The sequence below is a fragment of the Stegodyphus dumicola genome, chromosome 8 (assembly GCF_044657685.1).
Source record: "Stegodyphus dumicola isolate Sdum_Otavi_A_Nest chromosome 8, ASM4465768v1".
Classification (NCBI taxonomy): domain Eukaryota; kingdom Metazoa; phylum Arthropoda; class Arachnida; order Araneae; family Eresidae; genus Stegodyphus; species Stegodyphus dumicola.
The window spans coordinates 126,267,943-126,294,706 of record NC_140775.1 but is presented as its reverse complement, the minus strand read 5'-3'; the positions used below and the strand labels follow the sequence as shown (position 1 = coordinate 126,294,706).

Here is a 26,764-nt window from a genome sequence, read left to right as displayed (position 1 = left end):
TTATACGTATGGTTTATGTTGGCATCAACCCTCTGGTGGCTGCAGCAAGGAAAGATCTGAGTTGAGTCCCAGTTGTGGTTGTATTTCTTCTGTACATAACAAATATAGTCAAATACCGAAAATCCACCAACCTGAAATCTGCCAACTCTTGAAATCTGCGTTGCTTTTCAAAATACATAGACTCCAACTACTATGGATTCTCCTTAGTTTCTACGGAAATTCATGATAAACTACGAGCTACGAAAAGTATGGAAAAAACTACGGATTTTACAGAAACAGAGTAGGAGAACCAGTACGCAAAACGGAACCAACTAATTCATCCGATGATTGGCTGAATATTCGTGTCATCATATATCACGTATTGAGTGCATTGCTGGTTTTGAAAAATAGCCAATCGCAGATCAGTAACTCCAACTGTTAATGACTAGTCGATAGTCCCCCCCCCCACAACATCTTATCTCCCAGGTTCGTTGCAACTGCGTGATTAGCTTGCCTTCGGCTCCATTGCTTGTATTATGGCGAAAGCTTAGCGTGTGTCTTGTGAATTGGGATTCAGGTGGAAGTTTTTTAATAATGCTACCTCGAACGAAAAAGCCAAAATTATCAAAGCAGAAATTTAAAGATTCATATTCTTCAGAATTTCCATGCATTAAAGCATTCGTAATTTCTGTGAATCATGCACACTGCAGTGTATGCAACAAAGACTTCTCAGTTACACATGGCAGAAAAGATGACTGTAAACGGCATGTTTTTTCTCAAAAACATATAGAACTTGGCACTGTAAAATCTAAAAAAATAACGAATTTTTTAATAGATGACGACGAAACAGTTCCTATAGAAGCCGAATCCTATTTTGTTCGAGTTTTAATTGAACACAATCTACCGCTTTCTGTTTCGGATCATTCCAAAGAGCTTTTCAAAGCAATGTTTCCGGATTCTGCCCTAGCAAAAAAATTAAACTGCGGTCATACAAAAACTGCCGCTCTTGAGAAAACGCTTGCAGAAAGTACTGTTGCCGATATTATAAAATCAGTGTGCAATACATCGTTTTCTCTAAGTACTGATAAAAAACTGTATCCATTGGTTATAACATATTACAGTAAAGAAAAGGGAGTGATAATTACGTCATTGATTTCTATTTTAGAGTGCACGAATAATACTGGAGAAGGTATTTTTAATTGTATAAATGAAAATTTTAAAAGCAAAGGTTTAGAATGGAAAAATTGTGTATCATTTTCTTCAGATAATGCTAGTAATATGATTGAAAAGTTTAAAGGTGTAGCATCGTTTATCAAAATGCATCAACCAAGTATAATCATCCGAGGTTGTTCATGCCACCTCTTGCATATAGCTGCAAAAAAGGCTACTGAAAAATTGGCTCAGAAATCGAAATGTTCTTAATAGATATATATTTTTATTTGGAGAAAAGTTCAAAACGGAAGCATAGCTTCAAAGTTGCTCAACAAATTTTGTGACAGAACGCAAAATCTCATAAAATTTTGAAATATTGCAGTACGACATGGTTGTCTGTTTTAGAATAGTGGGATGCAGTGATAAATTTTTTTGGAGATCAACCAGATAACAGTGAGAATGAAGGAAAGAGATTGCAGAACATTAAAAAAATGTTACAATCACCTACCACCAAATTGTACTTGTTATTCATGCTTGGATAGGGAAATCTAGCTCACATTCAAGGTATGTACTGTGTGTACAAGCAAGCTAATTCCACCAAAATGGTATCTATAATAATTTGGACAAGTCTTACAAAGCAGGTTTTTTCCTTAATGCATATAGTTGATTTGTCCAGTTATAAAAATAATACATTGTTTTTTTAGTAACATTCCAAGAAACAATTTGAGAAAAATGTGTTTAAAAATCTGGATGGTATTACAAATACTGGGTAATTTTTTACATAATTAAAGAACATTGTGTAATGCAAGAAGTTGTTTGCAGATGTTGATGTGCTTTGCCTTTTGTTGTGGTGTGAGCGCTTAAGTCACCCATTTTGAACACACCTTTGTTATCTCCAAATCACCATGCACAATCACCTGTAATGTTCCTCATGCTGTCTCTTCCTGCATCTTGTTGAACGTTATGCGCGTTTTCATCATGATCAAATCCGAAACGGTTGCCACATTTGCTGCTGTATGCAATGTGGCAGGTCGTCCTGCGCTGACACCTTTGGCTGCAGTCTCCACTCCACTGCTGAACTTGGCCAACCAACAGTATACGGTACACCTTAAGGGTGTTTTTTTCCTGCACACCGATACCATACAACGATGGATCTCACTATCCTGTATCACTTCCTTCCATAGGAACCACACTGTGCAACACTGACCATGATAGTCACCTTCCATCATTGCTGTTCACGCTCTCAATGACAATGGCAAAAGGGTCGGCTGGTGACTGATACCATTTGCTTGTGGCCAGTGGCATCTATGCATTCTGAGTAGCTCACTCCCCTTTGTGTCTATTTCACTTGTTTTCCCTGTCGTATCATGTAATAGTTTCATTGTGAGAGCCGTTGTATCAATCGTTTCTGTACGATCCATGTAATTATACGAAAACTGATTAGAGTATTATTTTTTTGTTAAAAGATGCAAATAATAAAATTGTATTTTTATTTTTAAGTATTTTTATAGTGTTTGCATTTACGAATTAGTAACAGGACTTTCAATTATTAATTAGTCAGTATTTAATATTATTCAAAAACATATTTTTTTATCATTTAAAAATGTTTTTGTTGTTGAGAAAATCTCATGAGTTCTTAAAAAAATATCATTTTTGAGTGTCATAGCTTAGCAAGTATGCTGTAAATTCAGAAGCAGAAACAAACTGAACTGCAGAATTGCTGTGAAATGATTCAGTTTTACTGGTTTTGCAGATATGGAAAGACAAGTATTCTACTAAGAAATGTAATATGTAGTTCCTCTGTAGAAAGGAAAATATCACTCTTTCCCTCCTAAATCCCTTTTCTAATTCATGCTTGGATAGGGATTGCTTTATGTGAGTTAACCCAATGCTTGGTTTGTTTGAGTCAAGATCCAAGCATGAATTTTCTAAGCATTGTTTTTTTAGGGGTGGGGAAGTTGTTGTTATTTATCATTTATTTTGCTTCCTGCATATTCATATTTATGCATATTTGCCATTTACTTTTTACAGTTTATGTAATTTTAATTACTAATTTTTTTATCAGCAAGATAAATTCATCTTTCTCTTAATTCATTATTTGTGTTCAGTTCTCCCTGTAGAATTCATAATAAGTATTCAATGGATTGTGATTTCTTGTTATAGAAATAATTTATAATGAGATTGAGATAACAGTAACAGCATATGAGGTTTTAATTTATAAATTAAAGCATGTTGATGAAAATAATTTCTGTATTATACTGTAAGAATATTTTATTAATCTTAAATTAAATGCATCCCTGCAGATTAATATATATGAAAGGTGATGTGTGATAATAAAATAATCTTAAGATTAGAGAGAAGAAAAGTATTTTTTCATAGCAGAAAAGCTACAACGGTTTGCTATAATGTGATTTTACTTCCTGTTATCTTGTTATTGTATTGTTTCTAAAAAGCACCATAATTAGCTAGTGACATTTGGTAGTGAAATTGTTAACATGTCACTGTGATATAGGATTGTATTCTATATTGGATGTATTCTGATAAGATATATATTGATGGTATTCTTTATAATGGAGTCTCAATACCATTAATCTATTTCATATTCAGTTATATCTCAAGCAGTTCATTTTTTTAAATTTCCTCCCAGACCCTTTAATTATTTATTTCTCAAAATTTTAAATTATTAAAATATAGTTTTTTATTTAAATTTTGAAAGTATAATTTTGTTATACAAGACATCTTGACTTTGTTAAACAAATCTTAGCATCGTGCTATTAATTTAAATGGCTTTTGAAACTCATAATGTTACTATATATCAAAGAGCTTGAAATAAACATTTTATAATTACAGAGCTCTCTCTCTCTTTGTAATTCATAAAATGCAAATTAGAATGAATAGGAATTTTTAACAGAACAAGGATGATTAGAAATTTATTAATATTTAGATATTTTAAATAAAGCATTACTAAAAAATACTTTCAGCATATTTGAGTCTAAAAAAGTATTATTTCATACATGGTGTGGTAGATTATTTAATTAGTTCTGAATAAATTTTGAAGTAAAATTAGACGCTTCAGAAAATACTGATAGCTATGATCCTTGACAGACATTATATATTAATTTCAGCACTATTAATACATTTTCAGAATTTCATAGTTTTTTGGGGTGGGTGGGTGGAGGAATTACTTTGTAAATAAAATTCAAATGTTCTAACTGCATTATATGTGCTATATATTTTGAAAGTAGTTTTGTTTCAAATCATAAAAAGTGAACTAAAATTCACTCATAAAGTGTCAGCAATGAAACTTAATATGTTATAGAACCTTTCATAGAAGAAGAACCAATGGATTATGAGGAGGATAAAGAGCAGGAGGAGGAGGAGGAGGAGGAAAGTGATCAACCAAGTGATGATAAAGATGATACAGAAAGTGAATCAGAGAGCAGTGATAGTGACACAGAAGGTATATACCAGTGCATTTCTTAATTTCACATTATCTTTGACTATTACAGAGTCAATTATAATTGAATAAACTGTGTCTATTGCAATCTGAATAGAATTATGGAGGGAAAAGTAAACTTATGAGTATATATCCTTAAATGCTAACTTTTTCTTGGCGATTTCTTGCTTTCTTTCATTTAATTAAAATGATAGAATTTTATATTTAAAAAAAGTCCGTAGTTCATATTCTTAAATTTAAATTTTATTAGTATTTTTGTAATTTTTTTACAAAATTATTATATTTTATTTAGATGTCTAATCTAAATAAAGTATAATAATTTTGTAATGTAATTTGTTTTGTATTTAGATATCTAATCTAAATAAATAATATAATCTAATAAAATATTAACCTTTTAATCTCTTTCTCCATATAAACTGGAAAGTATCATCTTCAGGGGGGAGGCAGAAAGTTTGTAGCTTAAATTTAACTAATAAAATCCATTTTCTGTAAATTATAAAAAGTAATTTAGATGTGTTAGTATTTTTCTGAGCATTAATAGACATTTGGCAGAATGTCATTTTTTTCGTAACTTTCTTACACATTTTCCCCCAGAAAATCGGCAACTCATTAAAGATTTTGTGAATTAATGAAAAAGCATTTATTTGGCTATCGTTTGGTTTGTAGGCTCTATTGTATTCATAAATAATTATTAAAAGAAGTAGTTTATTAGAAACAAGACATTTTTTTGACAGAAAAAAAATTGTAAGGCCAATATGTACATTTTTTCCGCCCCCCCCCCTTTTTTCCCATTTAAGGACTAAAAAAAATTTTTTTTTGAAACGGTCTTTTCATTTGCTAGATCTTCTGCAAAATGCATTCAGTATGATGGTTAAGAGGCGATATCATGCAGTTCCTTTCCGCGTCTTGTTTCTCCACTTGAATATTCCTATGCAATCTGTTTATAGATGCTACTTTTCCCTATGCAACATGCAACGTGTGTATAAATGCTACTCTTTGGTTCCACAAAATTATACTTGTGTTGAATTTCCAGTGTTTGATTTGGATTCTGGCAATTCATGGATGTTGCATCTCCTTCATTTATCAGAAAAAATGGTTATTTCTTCTTTGATAAGCTTTTGAATTTCTGCCATCAGTATTACTACACTTCTGTCTGGTTAGTCACCAGAAATAGGAAGTGACTTTTTAAACCTTTTCCCACCCTATATTCTAACATTTTTCTTGCAGTTCCTTGCACTTCCATTAAATTTCGTCTTTTTAGAAGTATAGCCTCACAGAATGTGAATTTTCACATTTCTGTTGTAAGGCAGAATTTATGATGTATTTATGAAGAAATCCAGTGCTTTCTTTCTCAGCCGATATCTCCTCGTTTGTGAGAATTTGTTATGGCTCCCACAGCATTGGGAATGCTGATCAGTGAAATGGCAGTTAAATATAAATCACTTGAATCCACTTGTAGGGACTTAAATGCATGGGTTGGCTGTTGTCACATGTATATTCGAGAATGTGCTAAAATCGTAGTATTTCAATCGAATGCTAGAGTGCCGAGGTTTGGATACTTAGAAAATACCCAAATGTTTGAAAACTTAATTTAATTTTAAAATTAAATTTTTAAGACTTAATGTCTTAAAAATTTGGAATAAGGCTGAAATTTCTTTATTAACTTTATAGTTTTTCTGATTTTAAAAGCCTTTTTAACTTTAACTTTCGTAAAGCAGAAGACAGGGTTGCCACGCTACCTGGAAAACCGGGAGAACCGGGAAAAGTCAGGGAATTCGAAAATTGACCAAAATATTCAGGGAAAAGTCAGGGAATTTAAGTATTTTTGTCAAAATCTGGAAAAGTCAGGGAAGTTCATACAACGATCCCGCCAAAAAAAGCGATTTTTGCGCCGACGTCGGAAGAGGTAACTTTTTTGGCGAATTATGTATCACGTGAGTGTCATTTGGGTAGCTGGCATAGAGCCAATTTTCGCAGCTCCAATTTGATTGTCTTTTAGAAAGGCAAAGCAACTTTCCCGCAACTTTTGGTTTCCAATATTCTCGAGAATCGCATGTGCAGTGCATGAAGTAAAGAAAGTACCTGTTCTCGTATAAAACAAAATGGGTTTAATCCTAGTATACGGTACCGTGGAGGTTAGAATCAAAGAATATGTATTGTAAAGAAGGAAAACCTCTCTGCAACAGACGTGGCTGTGGCTCCGTTCCATCATAGAGGGAAAACAGCTGTGATATGTCTGATATATCTGTTGCCAAAGCTCGAGACCGGTGTCGAAGTTCGAAGGTCACGTTATCAAGAGTTCATAAAATGAATATCGTTTAAAATTTCTTCAACCACTTGCGTTAAAAAGACGTGCCACGCACGTCAAGATGCTTTTGTCTCAAACCGCGAGCGACGTGAACACCACGTCGATAAGCATTTATCGCAAAAATGAAAATAACGTGGTGCACACGTCGCCTAACAACGAGATTGTTTATTTCTCGAGTTACAGCTCTGGATTGCACTCGCAGATGCGGAGCGGCGTAAATGAGACACTTTACCGCTTGTTATATTGTAGCACACGGCACCGCAACCGTGAAGTTTAGTCTTAGCGCAAGTGGTTAAACTCTAAAGGAAAAGAAAATATTTTTTGGCGCAAGTAAATTAATTCATGGATTAGTTATTTTCAGGGAAAAAAAAAAAAAAATTACGAAAATCCGTTTTTAAAATTATTGCGAAAAATCCAAGAAGAAACGTCCTTTGATAAAACGTTTCTTCTTGAATTTTTCGCAATAATTTAAAAACAGATTTTCGTAGTTTTCTTTTTGTCAAAAAGCATTTCTTCTTAACACGTGTTTCTCAATTTCCTGTACACATCGCGGAGAGGGAAATTCTGGCCGCTAGGTTCCGTCGCCAAATCCCTTGGCAAATTTTCCCTCCGCATTCTAGCGGCGTAATAGCATTTTACTGGTATGGAACCTTTTCTTCTTTACATAGACATTCTTTGGTTAGAATAATAATGGGATTTGGCGACATCTTGATGCGCAGTAAACGGGTCATTTTGGTCTTGGTGACAATTTTCAAAATTGTGCCAAAGCCTTACCGTATACTAGAATTTTACCGCAAAATCTTTTTAAACCTTTTTTTTTCTTTTTAATAAATACCTTACCGTTTTTCAGTAAAATAAAAAAATAGTAATCAGTCATCTAGGCTAGCCATGTAATATAACTATATTCGCTAAAATATCGTTGATTATTCTAATTCAATTTTTAAGTAATTATTTTTATGTTATTCATATAATTTAATGTCGCTTCTTCCCTCTAAATTTATTTATTATTAGTAAATAATATTTCCAAATTTCAGGAAATTTTCTCTGGCATAATCCTGAAATTAATTATAGCAGTATGATGACATACCAAATTTAATACAAATTTAATGCACACATTTTTTCCTTATGTATGCTGCGAAATAAATATAAAATACCTCAATTTATTAAAATAGATTTCTTTCTTTCGCTTAGCTGCAGAATGTCTGCAAAAAAAGCCTTATTTTATTCCAGATTGGAAAGATTCTAATCTCAATCTTCAGTGGAGAAAACAACAACTATTATAATTATATTTGTGTTTTCAAGTGTTAAGGTGCCTTTTAAGAACATACCTCACGCAAATTAAATTTACCTAAAATCTAACCTAACTATTTAGCATTGCGTTGTGATTTATAAGGATCGGATTATCCTCGTGTTGAACTGGTGATGATCATGAGTAATAATTAAATAAAACATACATTTGTTATTCAATATATATATATCTTAAATTTTATTAAGTTTCTTAAGTGGAAAACTAAACAAAATTATCAAACAAAGTATACCAAGAATAATTAAGAATAAATGTCCTCTGGGATTTATTGAATAATTAAGAAAATTTGCTACACAATACAAGTAATAAGATAATTAATTTACCTCTTAGCACAGCCAACGTACATTACGCGGATAGACTGGAATTTTCTTGAAACACACCTGGAAAACCTGGAAAAGTCAGGGAATTTCATTCTCCTGTTTGAGTGGCAACCCTGAGAAGAGGTTTTTTTTTTTTTTTAAGTTTCTTATAGGGCAGAGAACTTATAGGATAGCCAAGTGTTTAGAAGCTGAAGTAGGCAGTAGGTTGTAAATCACAACACTACCTGATCCTCGTAAAATTTGATCAGTTTGTATTTACTTTGGTATTATGGCTTTGCATAATTTATCAGAGAAGTCTCCCCCTTTCTGTTATATATAATATTCTATAAATATTGTGATGATTGAGTGATAACTACAGTGGATTAGGCAATACTATGTTGTTAGAATGATAACTCATTGTATTAATTTGGCAAAAGATGGTAATGTCATATTCCCACAATTTTGTATAGTTTAGCAAATTTTTAGATAGTGGACTAAGCAGAGCACCAAACGATGTGTATTAGCAGTAGTAAGGTCCAAGTGAGAAAAAGAGGGGAAGTAAGTGCACATTCAGAAAAATAGTCAAAAGGTCCCTTAATCTAATTGGATAAAAGCTGTTACATTGCAGGACTACATTTGCAAGCATCAAATGTATTAATTTTGAAAAGACAGTTCAGTAAAAATATTATAAACAATTTCTACTTTTAAAACTGAAAGGAGAAATATACAAATTAAAATGAAGAATTACGGAGCTATTGTTAATTTAAGATGTAATTTTGAATTACATATTTTAGAGTTTATACACACACACAGATATATATTATATATATATATTTATTTATTCCATATTCAACTTGCACTGTTACTGAGGGAAATTTTAATTTATCTGGCAAACATGTAAACGGAAGTAGAAGGGTCTGAAATAAGCAAATTTGGTAATGGATTGTGTGTACAGAAATGCCATGGTAAGCTAGTACAAGATTCTGTTTAGCAGTTGGTAAAAGCATTATTTTTATGTTAATTGTCATTCTCCTTGCAAATTCCAAATGGTTGGATCAGTTTATGTAAGCAGAGTTGATTGATTTCATTTAATCTGTGGGGCTGCTCAAAGGAGATATTTGGGAATTATGCTCTGTATCTGCTTTGAGTAGCTGCTTCATTTTAGCTGTAGCTCCATAAAAAAAATGCATTAATTATCTTGCAAGTGTTGGGGGGTATATATATTTAAAGATAAAGACAGAGTGGAGAGGTTTTTAAAGTTTTAAAACTTCTTTAATATAATTTTTCATGTATTTATTAAAAAATGAAACTTAATGTCTCTTATTATGCAATAGCCAAATTTCATATTGTATAAGTTATAGTATGTGTATAAAGTGCCTCAAAACTCTTTGTGCAGACTTTGGAAGGTAGAAACATTGATATGAACCATAGTCACATAGAAAAACATGATCAGATATACCACCAGGTAAATGTCTTTATTCTGCAATAGCCAAATTTCATGCTGTGTCGCAAAACTATGTACAGACTTTGAGGGGAGATAAAGGACATTGATATGAACCATAGTCACATAAACAAACATGACTTGATCTGCCACCTGCTGGAGACACACAGTCAAAAACAGTACAGGAAACTGTATAAAGTGCTTTATTAGGCAAAATGTAACAGTTTACCTACTGGTAGACACAGGATATGGTTTCACATGAGGGGTTCAATTTCTGACCATTTGCAATGATGCATGCCTGACACCGATGCAGCATAGATGGCTGAACATTTTCAGATACCTTTAGTTTCATGCATATTAGCAATGGTAATAGCAGTTCTGGCCATAATGGTTAATGTGTACACAATAATCTTGAAGGTCCCTGCATGGAAAGAAGAGCTGTGCAAATGAATTGGGCAATATATCTACCATCTATCAATTCAATTCTGAATCAAATATTCTTATACCTGACTGGCATAATTAGCTGGAATCCAGTCATGTTGGAACTACTACTGCTAACTCACAGACATTGGAATATCATTTGGTATCAGGTAGAACTTTTCCCAGTAATGTCCAATACTTCCAAGGCATCTTGTCAGACTGTTAATATATGTAATCCAACTAAATAGTCATCTTCTCACTACCTTACTGTGCATTAGGTTAGGTTTGGTTATTTTAATTACGGCAAAGCCTCGAGGGCTATCTGCCTAAGGGGAGGGATGCCTTCGTGGAGGACTTTCTAAGGGGAACTGGCTCGTATACACGTTACACATGGGGAAACCCACGAAAACACCCATGCAGCCAGCCCATTCGCGGGATTCAAACCTCGGACCAAACTACCAGTGTTCAGCGACTTTACCGCTTTGCCGCTGGTGGGCTACTGTACATTAATAATGAAGTAATGTTATGTTGCTCACAATCATATGATGCGAAGGTTTGTGTGTGCTTACATGCAGGCATTGTGGAAACCAAGGGCATTTTTATAAGAAAAGGTCTTACCCCCATTAACATAACACAATATGGGAATTCCAGATTACCCTAACTTTGCTACAGAAACCACTATGTAAATGCCACATGACACAAATAACTTAACTTAGCAATCCATATAAATCAAAATAAAGCTTATTTAGATCTAGATGGATTGGCTATGTCAATGCCCTATCAGAATAAAAACACTTCTATTATTTTTTCAAAATTGGAATAAATTTCTTCTATGCTTTAATTAGTATAAATATACCTGTTTTATTTGATAATATATCTGTAACTATTTCTAAAGGAGGTTAAGTGATAGTTTTGAAATATATGATCAAAGTAAATTTAATATTTGAGTAAATTCATTTTAAATGTATTTTAGTGATGTATTAATAAAAATGTTTTAATTTTTGTATTAAATGTTACCAGCTTAAAAAAAATATATAACATTTGCTGTAGTAAAAAAATGAAAATTATTTTTGTCTTTCCTGAGAATTTCAGCATAGTTCTCCTAAATATGCTTGTTTCTGTAGGTTCTAGTCATAATTCAAAAGTAGATGAAGAGGAGGATGAAGAGGTTGCCGAAGAAGAATCCTCAGGTAAATTTTATGCACATATTATTTAAATAAAACTATACTCTTTGAATATTATAATAAATCAAAATCATTTTTATTTTTCAAATGCCAGTTACATTGGCGGTTTGGCCATTAAACTCCTTGCTTGCCAATAGACAAGAAAAATTTGCCAGTGCTTCACATTCGTCCAAATGTTCCGCCATCATTGGCCGTCCTAATGTTCCGCCATCATTGGCCGTCCACTATTACATGAAACACACAATAACAAATCAGCTAGTCCGATCCAAAATAAATGATTCTGTAGACAGTCATGTCCCGTCAATAGTCTAAAAGATGCAACCGCAATTGTTCGCGGATGGTCGGGAACAAAAGCTGGGTTAGTTGAGAGAACATTCCAAGGCTTGCCCTCACAAGCCCGAGTGGCAAAATCTCTAAAAGACTTTAGATAGGTTAGCGATGTCAGAAGCTTAATAGAATGGAGGCTTGCACTTGTTTTTGGCTTTTATAACCCCCTTTTTCGCAAGCATATCAGCCATCTCATTCCCATAAATACCGCAGTGTGAAGGTGCCCATTGAAAAGATATCTTATGGGAAAGTTCTTTTATGACTTCCTGACACTGTTGAACACATATGTTCTTACACTCTTGGTAAGAGGAGATGGCCTGTATTGCTGAAGTCGAATCAGACAGTACAACAGCTCTCCTGAACGAGCTCTGTCTCAATGATAATTGTTGGAAAGCTACATGAATGGCTTTCAGTTCTTCATCAAAGTAAATGAAGTAAGCCCCTACAGGTATGTAGAAACTGAAAAGCCTGCTGAAAACTTCAGCCCCAGCCCCCTGGATCCTATCAGTCAAAGAGCCATCCATATATATATGTATCCATTCCTCAGCTGGAAAACATTGCTCAATTGTTTCCAAAACTATAGTTCTTATTTGCTCTGGACTCATTTCCTTCTTATCTACTTTTATTTCCAGGTCCAACCGCACATCAAGGAAGCTATAATCCAAAGGATTTAGCAAAAAACAGCAGCGCCGGTTTCAGTGTTCTTATATGATTGTATTGTTCTAGACAAGAAATATACCGCAGAAAGCCATTTTGTGCCATCAGATTTCATTGTTTATTATAATCTGAATCAAAATCAAGCTATATAGTTTAATGTATTGTGGTGTAGTGGTCGAATCTGCTGCCCAAAGCCCCTGTTGAGTTCAGACGAACTTCCAACTTAAGTTATGAACAGTAACATGAATTGTAAGAAGTTTTAGTTCTAGTGGGTCAATGCCTGCAGTGCCAGCAGGAAAGTCCTACCAGCCAGTGCTCTCCTTAATAAACAACATCCTCTCTTGCTGCAAAAACTTTGCTCTCTCATGGTGTCATTACCGCCGCTGAATCCGGGGGGGGGGGGATTCCTCCACTGGTAGATAGGAAAGGGCGACCACATTCTGACCCCAATGTGATTTCTTTATCCCTGGAACCACTGGAGTGAGCTTGACTTGGCGGGTGAAAGCAGTATAATTAACAATTGGACCTCACTGCAACAGGATTTTTTTCTCTGGTGTGAAAGAGGCACAGTTGCATTTGGAATTGAATCCTCCTGGGCGAAACCAGACAAAGAACATCTATATGACCTTGTCACAACTCCTCCCCTCATAGAAGAATTTTCCTAGGCCATGGAAAGGAAAATTCTGTGTTTTTTCACTGTCTCCAGAACAAAAGTGATAACCATTCAAGTAATAATAGAGAAGCCACTTTACCTCCACTTATTCCTAGATCACACCCCCTTAAGACAGTTAACATAAAAGCAAAAATACAAAAAAAAAAAAAAAAAAAAAAAAAAAAAAAGGTATTTAAACTGCTGCTATTGTGTGCCTGACACAAAATACATTACTCAGTTTTGGAGAGGAATTCCCAGTTCCCAATTCAAAACTGAGCCTTCCCCAAATTTTCTAAAATTTACTAAATTTGGATAAGAGCAATTGATTTTAACAATTTAAAAAAAAAAAAACACATGATGCCAACAATTTTGAATTTTAAAAAATATAATGATAGTTTTCCTCAATTTTCAGTGCACTAGGAAATTTTTTACTGTGACATTCGGTTGGCTGCTAAACTGAAGCACAACTCAACCCATCTGCATTACCATGTAATTTGCCTGGCATATGAATAATTTCAAAATTGCTCTGCTGGAGACACAAGTCAAAAAAAGAATTTGATCCCGTTATAAGAAAGTTAACGGACTATGATACATCTGGATCTTAAATTTTTGTCTGTCTAAATAATGGTTTAGTTTCTTTAGTCCCAATCAATGTCCACTAGCTGCCTTTTAACAGTGCTCAGTCTTAGAAAAAATTTTATTAAGATAGAGTGCAGGGTGTTCTTCCTCATCCTGAACGTGAGACAGCATGATATAAGCTAACATCGGTCTGCACAGGAAATTCATTAAAGTACTCTGGTGCAAATAAAACCTAACTTTATACTAATTTGGTCTTAAGTCTGTTTAAAGCCTCATCGCACTCTTATTACCTGTATCCAAATTACCTTTTCCTTTTTATTTTTGCCCTTCAAAGCGTCTGCCAGAGCCCCCTGAATATGCACATAGTCTTTTAAATACCTTGCATAGTAGCCCGCAATACCGAGGTAGCTACTTATCTGCGTTTTAATAATAGGGCTTAGAAAATCTCTGAGTGTCTGAATTTTGACGTTTTTCCAGACCCTACCTCATGATCCAGAAATTTTGCGTGATCTTGGGCAAATCTTTATTTAGAGGGCTTAACTTTCAGTTTAGCCTCCTGAAGGTGACATAAGACAACATCTAAATCTTTCATATGTCTTTCCTAACTCGGCAAAAAGATTGCAATGCCATTAATATATGATCTAACCCTTCTAAAATAAGAGCAATCAGTATACAAAAAAAGAAGGGCACATTTAAGAGCCCAAACATTTTCTTTGGGATGAAAGAACCAAAAGGTTATAAATGCAGCATACCTATGTGCACCTTCTGTGAGTGGTATCTGGAAATACCCTTTGGTTAGATCTGTGATGGTGATAAACAGGGCTGCGCTGACCTTTACTACAACTTCTTCTATATTGAAAACAGAGCAAAATTCTGTCAGATTTTGCTTCGTATAATCTATACAAGTGCAGAGATCTTTGTCTGGAACCCCTAGTAAGATAATAGGTGAAGCATAATTAGATTACCCAACATCCCTAATCCATAACTCAAGCAACTGCTTAATTTCCTTCTTTAAGATGTCGGTTTGTCTCGCCAACATTCAGTAAGGCCCAGCTCTAACTGGTGTCTCATTCAATAATTTGCCCATTTCAACCAAAGGCATATAGCAGGGGTCAAATGAAGACATTACCCCATACTTCTCTATAATTTCCTGGAATTTTCCTGTTTTCTCTGTCGAAGCTCTTTTCTTCAACTAACGATCTCCAACTATTTTCCAAAAATCTATCTTTATTGGATCAGCCGAAGGAACAAGGAATATGAGCCTGTCCCTCAATATCCCCCACGCCCTCCTCCATCGTCAGATTCACAAACTCAGGGTGCTGATTATCCTCTCAACAGCCAGCTTTTGGCTTCTGATACTCTTTTAGTTTATTTATTAAGTCTAAAACATACTCGAACATTGTGGGTCTGAACTTTCTTCCTGTAGTCAATTTTTTATACACGATTGTTTTCGGTGTTCTCAAATTCTCCTGTGTGCCAGCTCACAGGGACTAAAACAACCTGTGCTCTTGTGGCTGACAGTTCTGAGGGCGAACAAAGAACAGGGCAAGCATTCTTCCCCAGTCCTTACCGTTTTCCAAAGCCTTCAATACACTTTTCAGGGTGGAATACAACCTTTCAACAGAATTGCTTTGACACGCGGAAGAGTGGTACACCTTAATCCCGAACTTATTAAAAAAACTCCGATGTAAGTTCACTAACAAACGATCTTCTCAAATCACATTGAATCTCTTTAGGGTAACAAGATCTACAAAAGATTTCTATTAAAGCTTGAATTACAGTAGTGGCCAAAATTGTGGACACTTTTGGAAATTTTTATGTTTTTGAACTTTGTATGCTTATAGAAAAATGTTACGTTTCGCAAAATGCAAACTTGTATATATCATTTTAAAGAGAATTTATTACTGAATTCAATACAAAACACAAAATTCAATTATTTGCAATAAAAAAAAAGTTATATGTACTTTAATATAAATAAAAAACACAGTTATGACGTGGTTTGTAATTTCTAGCTTTCCAAGCCAATCACTGTTCTTCTTCTGAGAACCAATCAAACGTTAGTAATTGCCAGTAGAAGCTGACATCACTTTTATACTTGAAACAATTCATTATTTTACTTTGTTCTCTAGAAGGAAGACCTGTTTCTTATACACTGCAATTACAAGTAGGAATTTCTGTAAAAATTTTTAATATTTAGTCAAGAAGCAATGACATCGAATAAAGAGTAGATTGGACACCTAGAAAGAGATGCAATATTATTGTGCTACGAGAAAGTGGTCTTTCCTATGCTGAAATTGCAAGACAGGTGGGTGGTTCACTGACTACATCTGGAGTCCGAAAGTTTTGTTTACGAAATCAGGAGACAAATTCAATAAAAAACAAAGAAGGAAAAGGACGAAAAAGGTGCACCACATCTATTGATGACAGAAGAATAAAAAGACTATGTCTCCAAGATAGAAAAATGTCATCGGCGGCCATCAGAAGTAATCTGAATGATGCTGGTGTTTTTGTCAGTTAAAGAACAATCAGGAGAAGATTAGCAGATGTTGGACTGAGAGGTAGAATTCCACGAAAAAAGCCTTATCTTAATTTTCAGCAACGAAAAAAAAAAAAAAAAAGACTACATTGTGCAAAGGAACACATTAATTAGACAGATGATCAGTGGTCACAAGTTATATGGAGTGATGAAACTAAGATATCGTTAGTTGGTAGTGATGGGCGAAAATATGTAAGACTTAGAATAGGAGAAGAGCTACATCCTGACTGCATTCAAGCAACTGTGAAGAACCCAGTTAGTGTTATGATTTGGTCATGCATGTCAGCAGATGGTATTGGTCGCCTTTATGTGGTCGATGGGACACTGAATGCCAGAAAATACATTAACACTATTCTAGAACCAAAACTTCTACCTTCCATCAGAGATCTCTTTCCCAACAATGCTTCGTTTATTTTTCAGCAGGATTCTGCTCCTTGCCACATGGCCAAAATATCGAAAGAGTGGTTTCGTACAAAGAGCATTAAATTGTTGTCATGGCCTGGAAACTCCTGACCTTAATCCTATCGAAAATTTGTGGCAACGTTTGAAAACTCTTGTCCGAATGAGGTGCCCATCATATAAAAGGGAACGAATTGAGGCTATAATTGTTTCCTGGCATTATGTAATAACGAAGAAGAGCTTAAAACTCTTCTCAGCTCAATGAAACGTCGATGTGAAGCTGTAATAAAAAATAAAGGGTACCCTACTAAGTACTGATAACTCACTGTAATCATCACTATCTAATGTATATCGATAACTATTATCGTTTAACTTTTTTTGTATTAGGCAAATAATTGAATTTTGTGTTTTGTATTAAATTCAGTAATAAATTCTCTTTAAAATGATATATACAAGTTTGCAATTTGTGAAACGTAACATTTTCTATAAGCATACAAAGTTCAAAAACATAAAAATTTCCAAAAGTGTCCACAATTTTGGCCACCACTGTACATGCTTAGAGCTTAAATTCTGCACAGAAATGGAATCTGGATATTTAGAAGCAACACAAATTGACATAATTGGGTATTTATTTTTATGTGAACTAGGAATCAGAGGTCCTACTGCACCGATATTTAATCTGCTATAAACTTCTGATATGATGGGTGTAATCTTCATTGGAACTTTCTTTTTATCCATATTGTAATCTGTACCCTGACAAATATCACATGTCCTCCCTCACAAATTCTTCAATTTCTTTGTAACAATTAGGCCAGAAATAGTATGTCAAAACTCTGTCCTTGGTTTTTGTTACCCTTAAATGACTGGCTATTTCCTTGTGGCATTATGTCAAGATCCCTTCCCTAAAAACTACAGGCACGTAGAGCTGAAGCTTATCATCCCCTTTCTTAGAACCTGCCTCTCTGACTAGCATCCCCTTTACAATTCTCAACTCCTTTTCCTTTTTGCTTTCCCCTTTCTTCCACAGGGCTGCTAAACTGGTGCATCCCTTTTGGTCATGCGCAAATTCTGCTGGCGAAATATCTACAAAAATAGACTTTTCTGTTGAACTGATGATTGAAATTTCAGTGAATTCCTCTTTATTACTTGTTTACTTCCCTTCTTCCGAAATTTCAATCCTAAACTTACTTTCAGAAATCATCCTAAATGCTGTGTGGTGGTAGAAGAAGAGAGGTGGGAGATGCTTGAACCTGTCCCTCGGGGTGCTGTCTCTCAAAATTGGAGGGGAGGAATAAGCTAAGTCATGCTGTCACCTATATGGTGCTCAGGGGTCTTGCCAACGTCAGGTGTATTTGACTCCTTGCCGCAATGAATGCTGTAAGCTTGTGCTGACCATTGTAGGACAAGCCAGAGTGATGATAACAACATAACAAGACACAGTTTTTATATGTATTTTATTTCATGAATATAGTATTAGTGACATATTACCATTTTGTACAAGACTATAATACAAATTTTAAATTACTGCTTAATAATTAAAATTTACATATTGTCTTTATTATTATTACTTATTTAAATCATGCTTTATTTGGATTTTTAAAACACAAATTGGTTGTATTATTGTTACCTATATTGACCATGACAGTTGCATTTTAAAACAGAGGAAGAAGTGGAAGAAGCTAAACCAGATGTTAAAGTTCCTGTGGAGAATCTTTCCAAGAAGGGCACATCACCAGTTAAGCAACCAGTTTCTGATCCTGCACCTAAACTTCCTACTTATCTACCAGCTATACAAGGTTGCCGCAGTGTTGAAGAATTTCATTGTCTGAATAGAATAGAAGAAGGAACTTATGGGGTTGTATATAGAGCACGAGATAAACGAACTGGTAACAAAATCATTCGGATTATTTATTTATTGGCAAATATGAGAAAGATGTTAAGCGATACTTTTTAGCTAAGTGTTTTACGTGCAAGATTTGTACTGTCCTTAAAATTTGTTAGTTTATAACTTTTAGAGATCCTTACAATATAATCATCTTGTAGTTAAAAAACTAAATTATAATTTGTTATCAAATTCAGAATACAAAAATATTTGGTGCCTCCTGGTTCACTTCTTCACCTTCTGAATATTCAATATAATTGCCATGTTTTTTTTAAATATATTTTTGAGTTTACGTGCAAGAATAGCAAGTACATATTATGCATCTGTTTGAGTGCATGTAAATTTATATGTTTAGCTGTTTTTCGCTGAATATTATCCACTGGATGTAAAAGCATAAATAACCAGCATTAAAAATATTCCGGTTAATCTTTGGATTATGGTAACTTGGCGATTTTTTGGCAAAAATTTGCCGACCAATCCTGCTACAGCAATCTGCTAGTTTTTTTTTTTTTTTTTTTTGAGCCATTTTGTTTTCACGAAGTAAAGGCATGGGTTTTTTTTTTTTTTTAACTCAACATTTTTTTTCAACAATCTGCTAGCCGAATCATGCTTATGCTAAAACTTTTATGGAACAAAAGTGCTTAATCATGACGAAGATTTAGTGCGAAATCGGGAGAAAGTGCAGAATCGCCCACTGCTTGCCGCATTTTTAAGAATTGCACATACACAGTATCCATGTACACGTCGACCTATTTTCACTTAAAAGAACATCCCGGAATTGCACAAAAATGGCATTGCGCACACTCTTGACTTTATCCATGTACACTGCTAAAGTCCTAGCTAGTAACCTCTATCGCCTTACCAAAATGTCGCCAAACTACCTGTTACCATATTCCAAAGATTAGCCAATATTTCTTATTCTCTTAATTTTTTTTTCATTAAAAATGTTTCTTTTTATTATTATGTATGAACATAACAATATCTACCTATGCTTTGTCAACTCTATATGGATTGGAAATAATCAAGAAGTGCCAAACATTTTAAAAGCATTGAAAGCCTCCCCCCAAAAGTAAATATTTTAGGGAGAAATAGGTTATTGTTTGATTCGTTATCATATGTGCACCTATTCCTAGTTGGAAGAATATTTTTAGCTATTCACAGATACTATTTATAACCACAAATACTATTTACATATTGTTATCATGTGATGAGTATTTAATAAAAATAAATTTTTGACCTTTATTTCATTTTTTGTTCTTGTCTTTTAAATTGCTAAATTCTTAACAGTGTTGGAGTAAAACTTAATACAGTGCAAAGTCCGAAATCCAGACTCATCGATACCTCGGAGATTCTGGATTTGAGATTTTTCCAGATATTAGATCATCAGTTTAAATCTAGTAAGATGGCATGTAGAAATTATAAAATTAAAAATATGAAATTGGGATTTATGAAATAATGAAGTATTTTTATCTAAAGGGTATCAAAATTTACAAAAAAAAAAAAAAAAAAAAAAAAAAAAGTTAATATTTATATTAAACATTTCTTTCAGAGTAAGTTGTTTAAGTTGCTTCGTTTTTTGTGCTAATACTTTCTCTTTAATTTTGTAGACAGACATAATCTCTTGTTTAGTTACATTGTTGAAGTCCTGTAACTGCTGTTTGGAGAATTCCGACTAACTTTTCAATTGAAATTTTCTCGTTTTCAGTAACTTCTCTGTCACTTTCTTCACTATCGGTAGCGGTATTTTCTGGATCTAGAACAGATTTCGCCATTCGTTAATTTGACTGATGATTGAGAAGTATTGTCATCACAATAAAAATCTTCTTTTATATCATCTTCATTTATTACTGCTTCTCCACATTTCTTTACAAAATCCGTTAATTGGAAAATTTCACCTTTGTTTAGCGATATATGAAAACCTTTAAAATTCGCGGCTATCATCATCAGATTTATTGGCTATACATCATGAGCTTGGTGACTAACGACAAGTTGTTCCATTAAATTTTATCTTGCTTCTATCCTGCACTGAGACAATTAAGCCTGAATTGTATTATTTTAGTTATTTATTATACTTATGTCTATTTCTTGCACATGCTGAAGGCTTATCAGAGTTCTGAACAAATAAATTCCCACATATATTGAGGGCCGGCACTAGATATCTTACAGCCTGATGCAGTCTCTGTGGGTCCTAAATTCTGCGACTGAGTGCAACCATACGAGCCCTTGCGCTGGTTCTGGGTTTATGTGAATAACAAATCAGTTATTCTTAATTCAAATAGCCCTAAATGTAATCTTTGGGCGTATGAGTATCCTCAACAAAATGTATTTTTAGTATATGGAAAGAAATTTTTGGTAAATTTTTCCTCGCCAACATTTTAGCCCATTTAACTTAAATCTGTAATCTTCGCCAAGCGATAAAAACGCTCATCGTCAACATAAAAGTTTACTATACTGCTTTAAATACTAACAATTAAATACTGCAATTACTAACATAAAAAAAAAAAAAATTGTTTAGGCATCACTATATGAGTCATTACTCAAATTGTCATGTTTTGCGGTGATGAAAGGAAAGTATAATAATGATTCGCCAATTTGGTGTCAGATCAACAATGTGGAATGTTTCAGTTTGAGATGTGTGCCAAGTACGGGCACAGCAATGGAGCCAAATCCCTGATGGTACAAATTTATGCTAAAATGATTGTTTCTTCAATAACAAGGTATTTTATTTAGTGTTGAAGTGAAATCAAGAATTCGGACTCTCCAGATATTTTATTATGCTCAGAGGGGGAAATCAAATGCGCATGCCTAAAGCCTACGAGAAAAACTTTGTCGGTGGCTTTGAGGTCTGAATTTTAGATCATTCCGGATAATGGATGTCCAGATTTTGGACTTTGTACTTTACAATCTGTTGCAAAAAGAATATGTGCGCCCGCAAAGAACTGATTGACAACTACAAAACTCAGCATTAGTGTAGTATTCGAGTATATAAACAAATTATTGAAAACTGGGGTGAAAAAATCATTTTATTACGAGTAACTGATACTCGGACGTGGAGTATCATGAAAGGTAAATGAAATTCCGTATCTCAATTTTTTGTGAATTTTTTCAGTTTTCCGAAATCTGTGTAAATTATTCTTCTGTTTTCAGTTACTGAGTGCCACAAATCTAGATTACTTTATCCTATTTATTTTTGCTTGAAATAATATACACTTCCTCTACATTACTCATAGTTTAAATTTAAAATTCTGCCCAACCCCATTCACATTATAAATTTTTCAAATTATCCATTTGAAGAGCTATTCTTAAGTTTCATTATTTTTATCTCTTATATCGTAATTAAAAGTGATAAATTTGTTTATTTTCCTTTCTTAATTTTTATAAAGCATTTTTCTATAAATATATTAGTATATGTATGTAGACAAAATGCATATGTGAAGTTATATAAACATTATACAAATTAATTCAATGAAGCAATATATTAATTCTCAAAGCTTCTTTAAAAAACACCAGAGTACACTGTTAAAGAATACCTATACAGCATGTTTAAAGGTAAGGTAGAGTAATAGTATTTTTCCCCAGTTCTTGCTTGTGTATTAATTTACAAGATATTGATAGCTGAATCATAAATTGTCAATGTGAAGGTTTTATTTAAAGATAATACATTATTAATTAATAGAAAAAAAACAGTTTTTGTGTATCTATTTGAATTAAATATTGCAGATCTAAAAAATAATTTTAAAAAAATTTAAATTAAAAAAAAAAAAAAAAAAACTTGGAGGGATTTCTGATGTTAATTTATATTCAGGATTTCTCTCTCAGTTCTAAGTCTTCAGAAAATGCTTAAATTAGTTCTTTAAGCTGTCCTTTTGTAGAGAGACTTGTGACTAATCAGTGTTTGTCACATGAACTTTCTATCTTCATTGTAGTTTTTGCCTTAATTACAATGATTATGTTGGTAATTACAAATGTGATTGTAAATTCACAATGTTTCTTCATTTTCCTTGGAAATCAGTTCTGAATTACATATATAATTTTTACTTTTGTTGATCTGGATTATCTGACATCTGCATTAATATATCTGGTTCAATGCAATTAACTACAGTACAAAGTCTGTAATCCAGACATCCATTATCCAGAATGATCTATAATCCAGACTCAAAGCCACAAACTTACGCATGCACATAAAGCGTTTACACATGCGCGTTTAATGCGTGTAGCGTTTATCCATGCGCGCTTCTGATAGTAAAGAAAGTGAAAGAGGTTATTGAAAATGAAAAAATTTCAATTGACAAGTTAGTCGGTATTCTCGGCACAGCAATTACGGTAGAATTGAACAGTAGAACTTTGTAACTGAACAAGAAATTATGTCTTTTTATAGAATTAAAGAGAAAGTGTTAGCACAAAAAATGAAGCAACTTAAACAACTTACATTGAAAGAAATGTTTAATAAAGTAAACAAATAAATATTAAGTTTTTTTTTTTTTTTTTTTTGTAAATTTTGATACCCTTTAGATCATAATTTCTCTTTATTTCATAAATTACGGTTTCATATTTTTAATTGTATAATTTCTGCATGCCATCTTACTAGATTTAAATTGATGATCTATAATCCAGAAAAACTCTTAATCTGGACTCAAAGTCCCGACGAGTTCGAATTACGGACTTTTTACTGTATTATATTACTAGGAATAAAAAATACTCTCTTTAAGAATATACCATCATCCATTGTTGATTTAATAAAAGTATGTACATATTTTTCCCCCAGATGAAATTGTTGCTTTAAAAAGATTAAAAATGGAGAAAGAAAAGGAAGGATTTCCAATTACTTCATTGAGAGAAATAAACACGTTGCTGAAAGCTCAACATCCAAATATTGTTACTGTTCGGGTGAGTAAAGAAGGAATGTTTGTAAATATATTTATATTAATACCATTTTGGCTATTAAATGTAAAGAAATGTTAATATGTTACTTATGTGTTTATTTTATAACATATGAAGTTTATAAATAGTATCCATGCAATTTTTTAATTAATTTAATTGAAAACTATTGTGTTGTAAAATTCATTATATTGAGACATTTTTGGTTTGCACTTTTTACGCTAATATTATAATAAAAGTTGCTCTTTTTAAAATATATTCATTTCCTGTAATAGCATCATAAGCTATCAGGACTGACCAAGGGCCAATGATTTACATTTATGGTACTCATTTGTATATTGCATTGGTTTTATATTTTTTTACAATGGCAATGGTGAAGAATAAAGGGTTACTCCTGTGTATATATTATTAAATGCAAACATTTTAAATGTACATGTGTTGTCAGTATAATTTTTTTTAACTTGCCAATAAATATTTTGTGACATTATCCTGCCCTGCATAATAAATGAAGCTGCATTGTATTTGTAAGTTCAAAAAATGAAAAATGTATAAATCTTTTTCATAATGAAGCATTAAGAATGAAAAATTTTTGGTTAATTTTATAATCAGTTAATAAATTTTGATTGCATGGTGTGAAGCTAAAAGTTAATTATTTTTCCTATTTTTAAATTTATAATTGAGATTTTAGTTTTGTTGTGAATTTATGGTGCTTTAGTAGATTTTTTCGGTATTTTCTGATTATCTGTCTAAGCTTCCTAAAAAGTCATTCAGTTATTGGCAACTAAATTGTCACCAACTTAAAATGTGAAAGACAACAGCCATTTTTTTTTTTTTTTAAATGGTGGTACACGGTAATTACATAGAACAGCAACCAATTAACACCTCCCCGGCACAACTAACTGAATTAATGACCTGCTAATGACCGAAACGCCTTCGCATGGACCTCCGACCTAAGGTTCAACACCAATCAGAGTTATGCCCATGCAACGGAAAAGAATCTATCATCCACTAACGGTAGCATTCACTGAATCATTGATAGTAATATTACAATGCTAAATTGACTATGTCATCTATACAATAATTGTTACATAATAATCCATATGAAAAATAAATATACAATCAATAAATCATAATCATTACTTTCTCATGGATAGGATCTATGTTATGGAGAGTGGAACTTGTATATTAACCAATTTCTATGTCTTCTTCAGTACATCATAACTTTATGTTCTTATCAGTTATACACCTAATGATGTGTGTCCGTAATATTGTTGCAGTTATCCATAGAGTAGGCCAGTCACATCAGTTCAGGCAGTTGATAGTTCCATAGCCCAAAGTATATGATGTTGTGTAGACTATTCTATGTTCATATAAACTGGATTCTAAGTTAACTTTTGATAAATTCGAATTACACTTTTGTTAAGTTCATTGTTCACGTAAATACTACTTGTCCACTTCGATACGTAATAGCTTTGTGTCCTTAACAGTTTGCACACCTCATTATGTGTGTCCATAGCAATATGTACAGTATTTTACTATTATCGACAGAAGCAAATGTTTTGTAAATAATAACTTGGCTCCCAAATGATTAAAGAAAAAGAGGGAAGAAAACTAATTCTTAAATGTTGTCAATACAATTCTAAATTGTGCAAAACTACATATCTATTTATAATGATTCTTATCTATCTAAATCAATTCTTATCTAGGTAATAATTTATCTTAATTATAGAATAAATGCCCTCCAGTGGTTAGTAACCCTGACTGCCGTAGTAATGGGCCAGGGTTTGAATCCCGGAGAAGGCATGGTTGTAACTCTCCATCCTTTCATAGGAGGCAACATTATGGCCATCTGTTTAGGTGCCTCCATAATGAAATGGCCACCACTTCCAACCCTTGTAATGGCACAAGACTAATGGCATTAAAATAAAGCACCCAGCCATTATATTAAAAATAATAATAATAATAATTAACAAATAAATGTAAGGTTCAGTACCTAATAAATTAAATATGAAGATACTCCAAACATAAAATTTATGATATAAATGTGCAAATTCAAGTTTTGTTTTAAATGCTTGATTTTTCCCTTTGCAGTAATTTATTGGTTAATTGTTAATATCCTTTTAAATTATATATATACATATATTTGACTAAATGAATTTTATTTAATTTAGTGTTATGTATTGTATTGAGAATGTATAGCAGTCCTACAGCAATTGCATAGGTAGAGCCTGTAATTCAACCCTATGTGTACTCAATAAAAGGGTTAGATGCATCAAGATTTGAAAATTTATTTTTATGTATATTATTAATATAAGATAGTTTCTCTTTGAAAATCTGCCACAAAACACTGCATCAAGTCAGGTATCCATAATACAGTCAAAAGTCGTTAATTCGGACACCCATAATCCATAATGATCTATAATCTGGACCTCAAAGCTAAAAACTTTCTGCGCATGCGCCTCATTGACACATGCGCTTTACGCGTTCACGTAAGACCTTTACGACTGCGCATATGCGTGTGCGCAAGCGCAGAATACGTTTTCGCGTGCACGTTTTATGTATAACAGACAGTATAAGCTAAAATTATCTAATTATCTATTTCAGTTAATGTTGATGATTGCATTGTTCCTTAATCTTCGAATTGGATCCGCCTTATTACTTTTTGCAGACTGTAAGAGCAATTTTATAAAAGTAAACTTGAACTTTCGATTATGTCAAACAGAGTTTCCGATGCTGGAGCTCCCAAAGGATCTACAAAACGAAAGTATGTTTCGATGTCCATCAAACAAAAAGTGGAATTGCTGCAAAAAATCGATAAAGACATGAAGAAGGTGACAGAAAGGTTAGTGAAAACGAAAAAATTTTGGTTGACAAGTTAGTCGGTATTCTCAGCACAGCAATTACGGGACTTGGCACAGTGGAACTTTGTAACTGAACAAGAAATGATGTCTGTTTATAGAATTAAAGAGAAAGTATTATCACATAAAACGAAGCAACTTAAACAACTTACATTGAAAGAAATATTTAATAAAGTAAACAAATAAATATTAAGCTTTTTTTTTTTTTTTTTTTTTTTTTTTTTGTAAATTTTGATACCCTATAGATCATAATTTTTCTTTATTTCATAAATTACGGTTTCATATTTTTAATTTTAGAATTTCTGCATGCCATCTTACGAGATTTAAACTTATGATCTATAATCCGAAAAAATCGATAATCCGGAATCGTCGAAGTCCCGACGAGTCCAGATTAATGACTTTTGACTGTATTCTGACTATAATTAATCAACCACAACAATATTTCATGTT

General features: G+C 33.1%; 1 protein-coding gene across 2 annotated transcripts in view; it reads left to right on the top strand.

The window, feature by feature from the left end:
- Nucleotides 1-26,764, top strand: part of Pitslre (cyclin dependent kinase 11B pitslre) — a 152,170-nt gene that overhangs the window by 57,587 nt on the left and 67,819 nt on the right. The window contains exons 7-10 of one of the 2 annotated variants that reach the window (XM_085822386.1): nt 4,463-4,591; nt 11,487-11,552; nt 18,358-18,582; nt 23,344-23,465. In XM_085822386.1, coding sequence (XP_085678512.1) covers nt 4,463-4,591; nt 11,487-11,552; nt 18,358-18,582; nt 23,344-23,465 — 542 coding nt within the window. Of the gene's footprint in view, nt 1-4,450; nt 4,592-11,486; nt 11,553-18,357; nt 18,583-23,343; nt 23,466-26,764 lie in introns of both variants that reach the window. The other variant, XM_085822385.1, reaches the window with a different exon arrangement.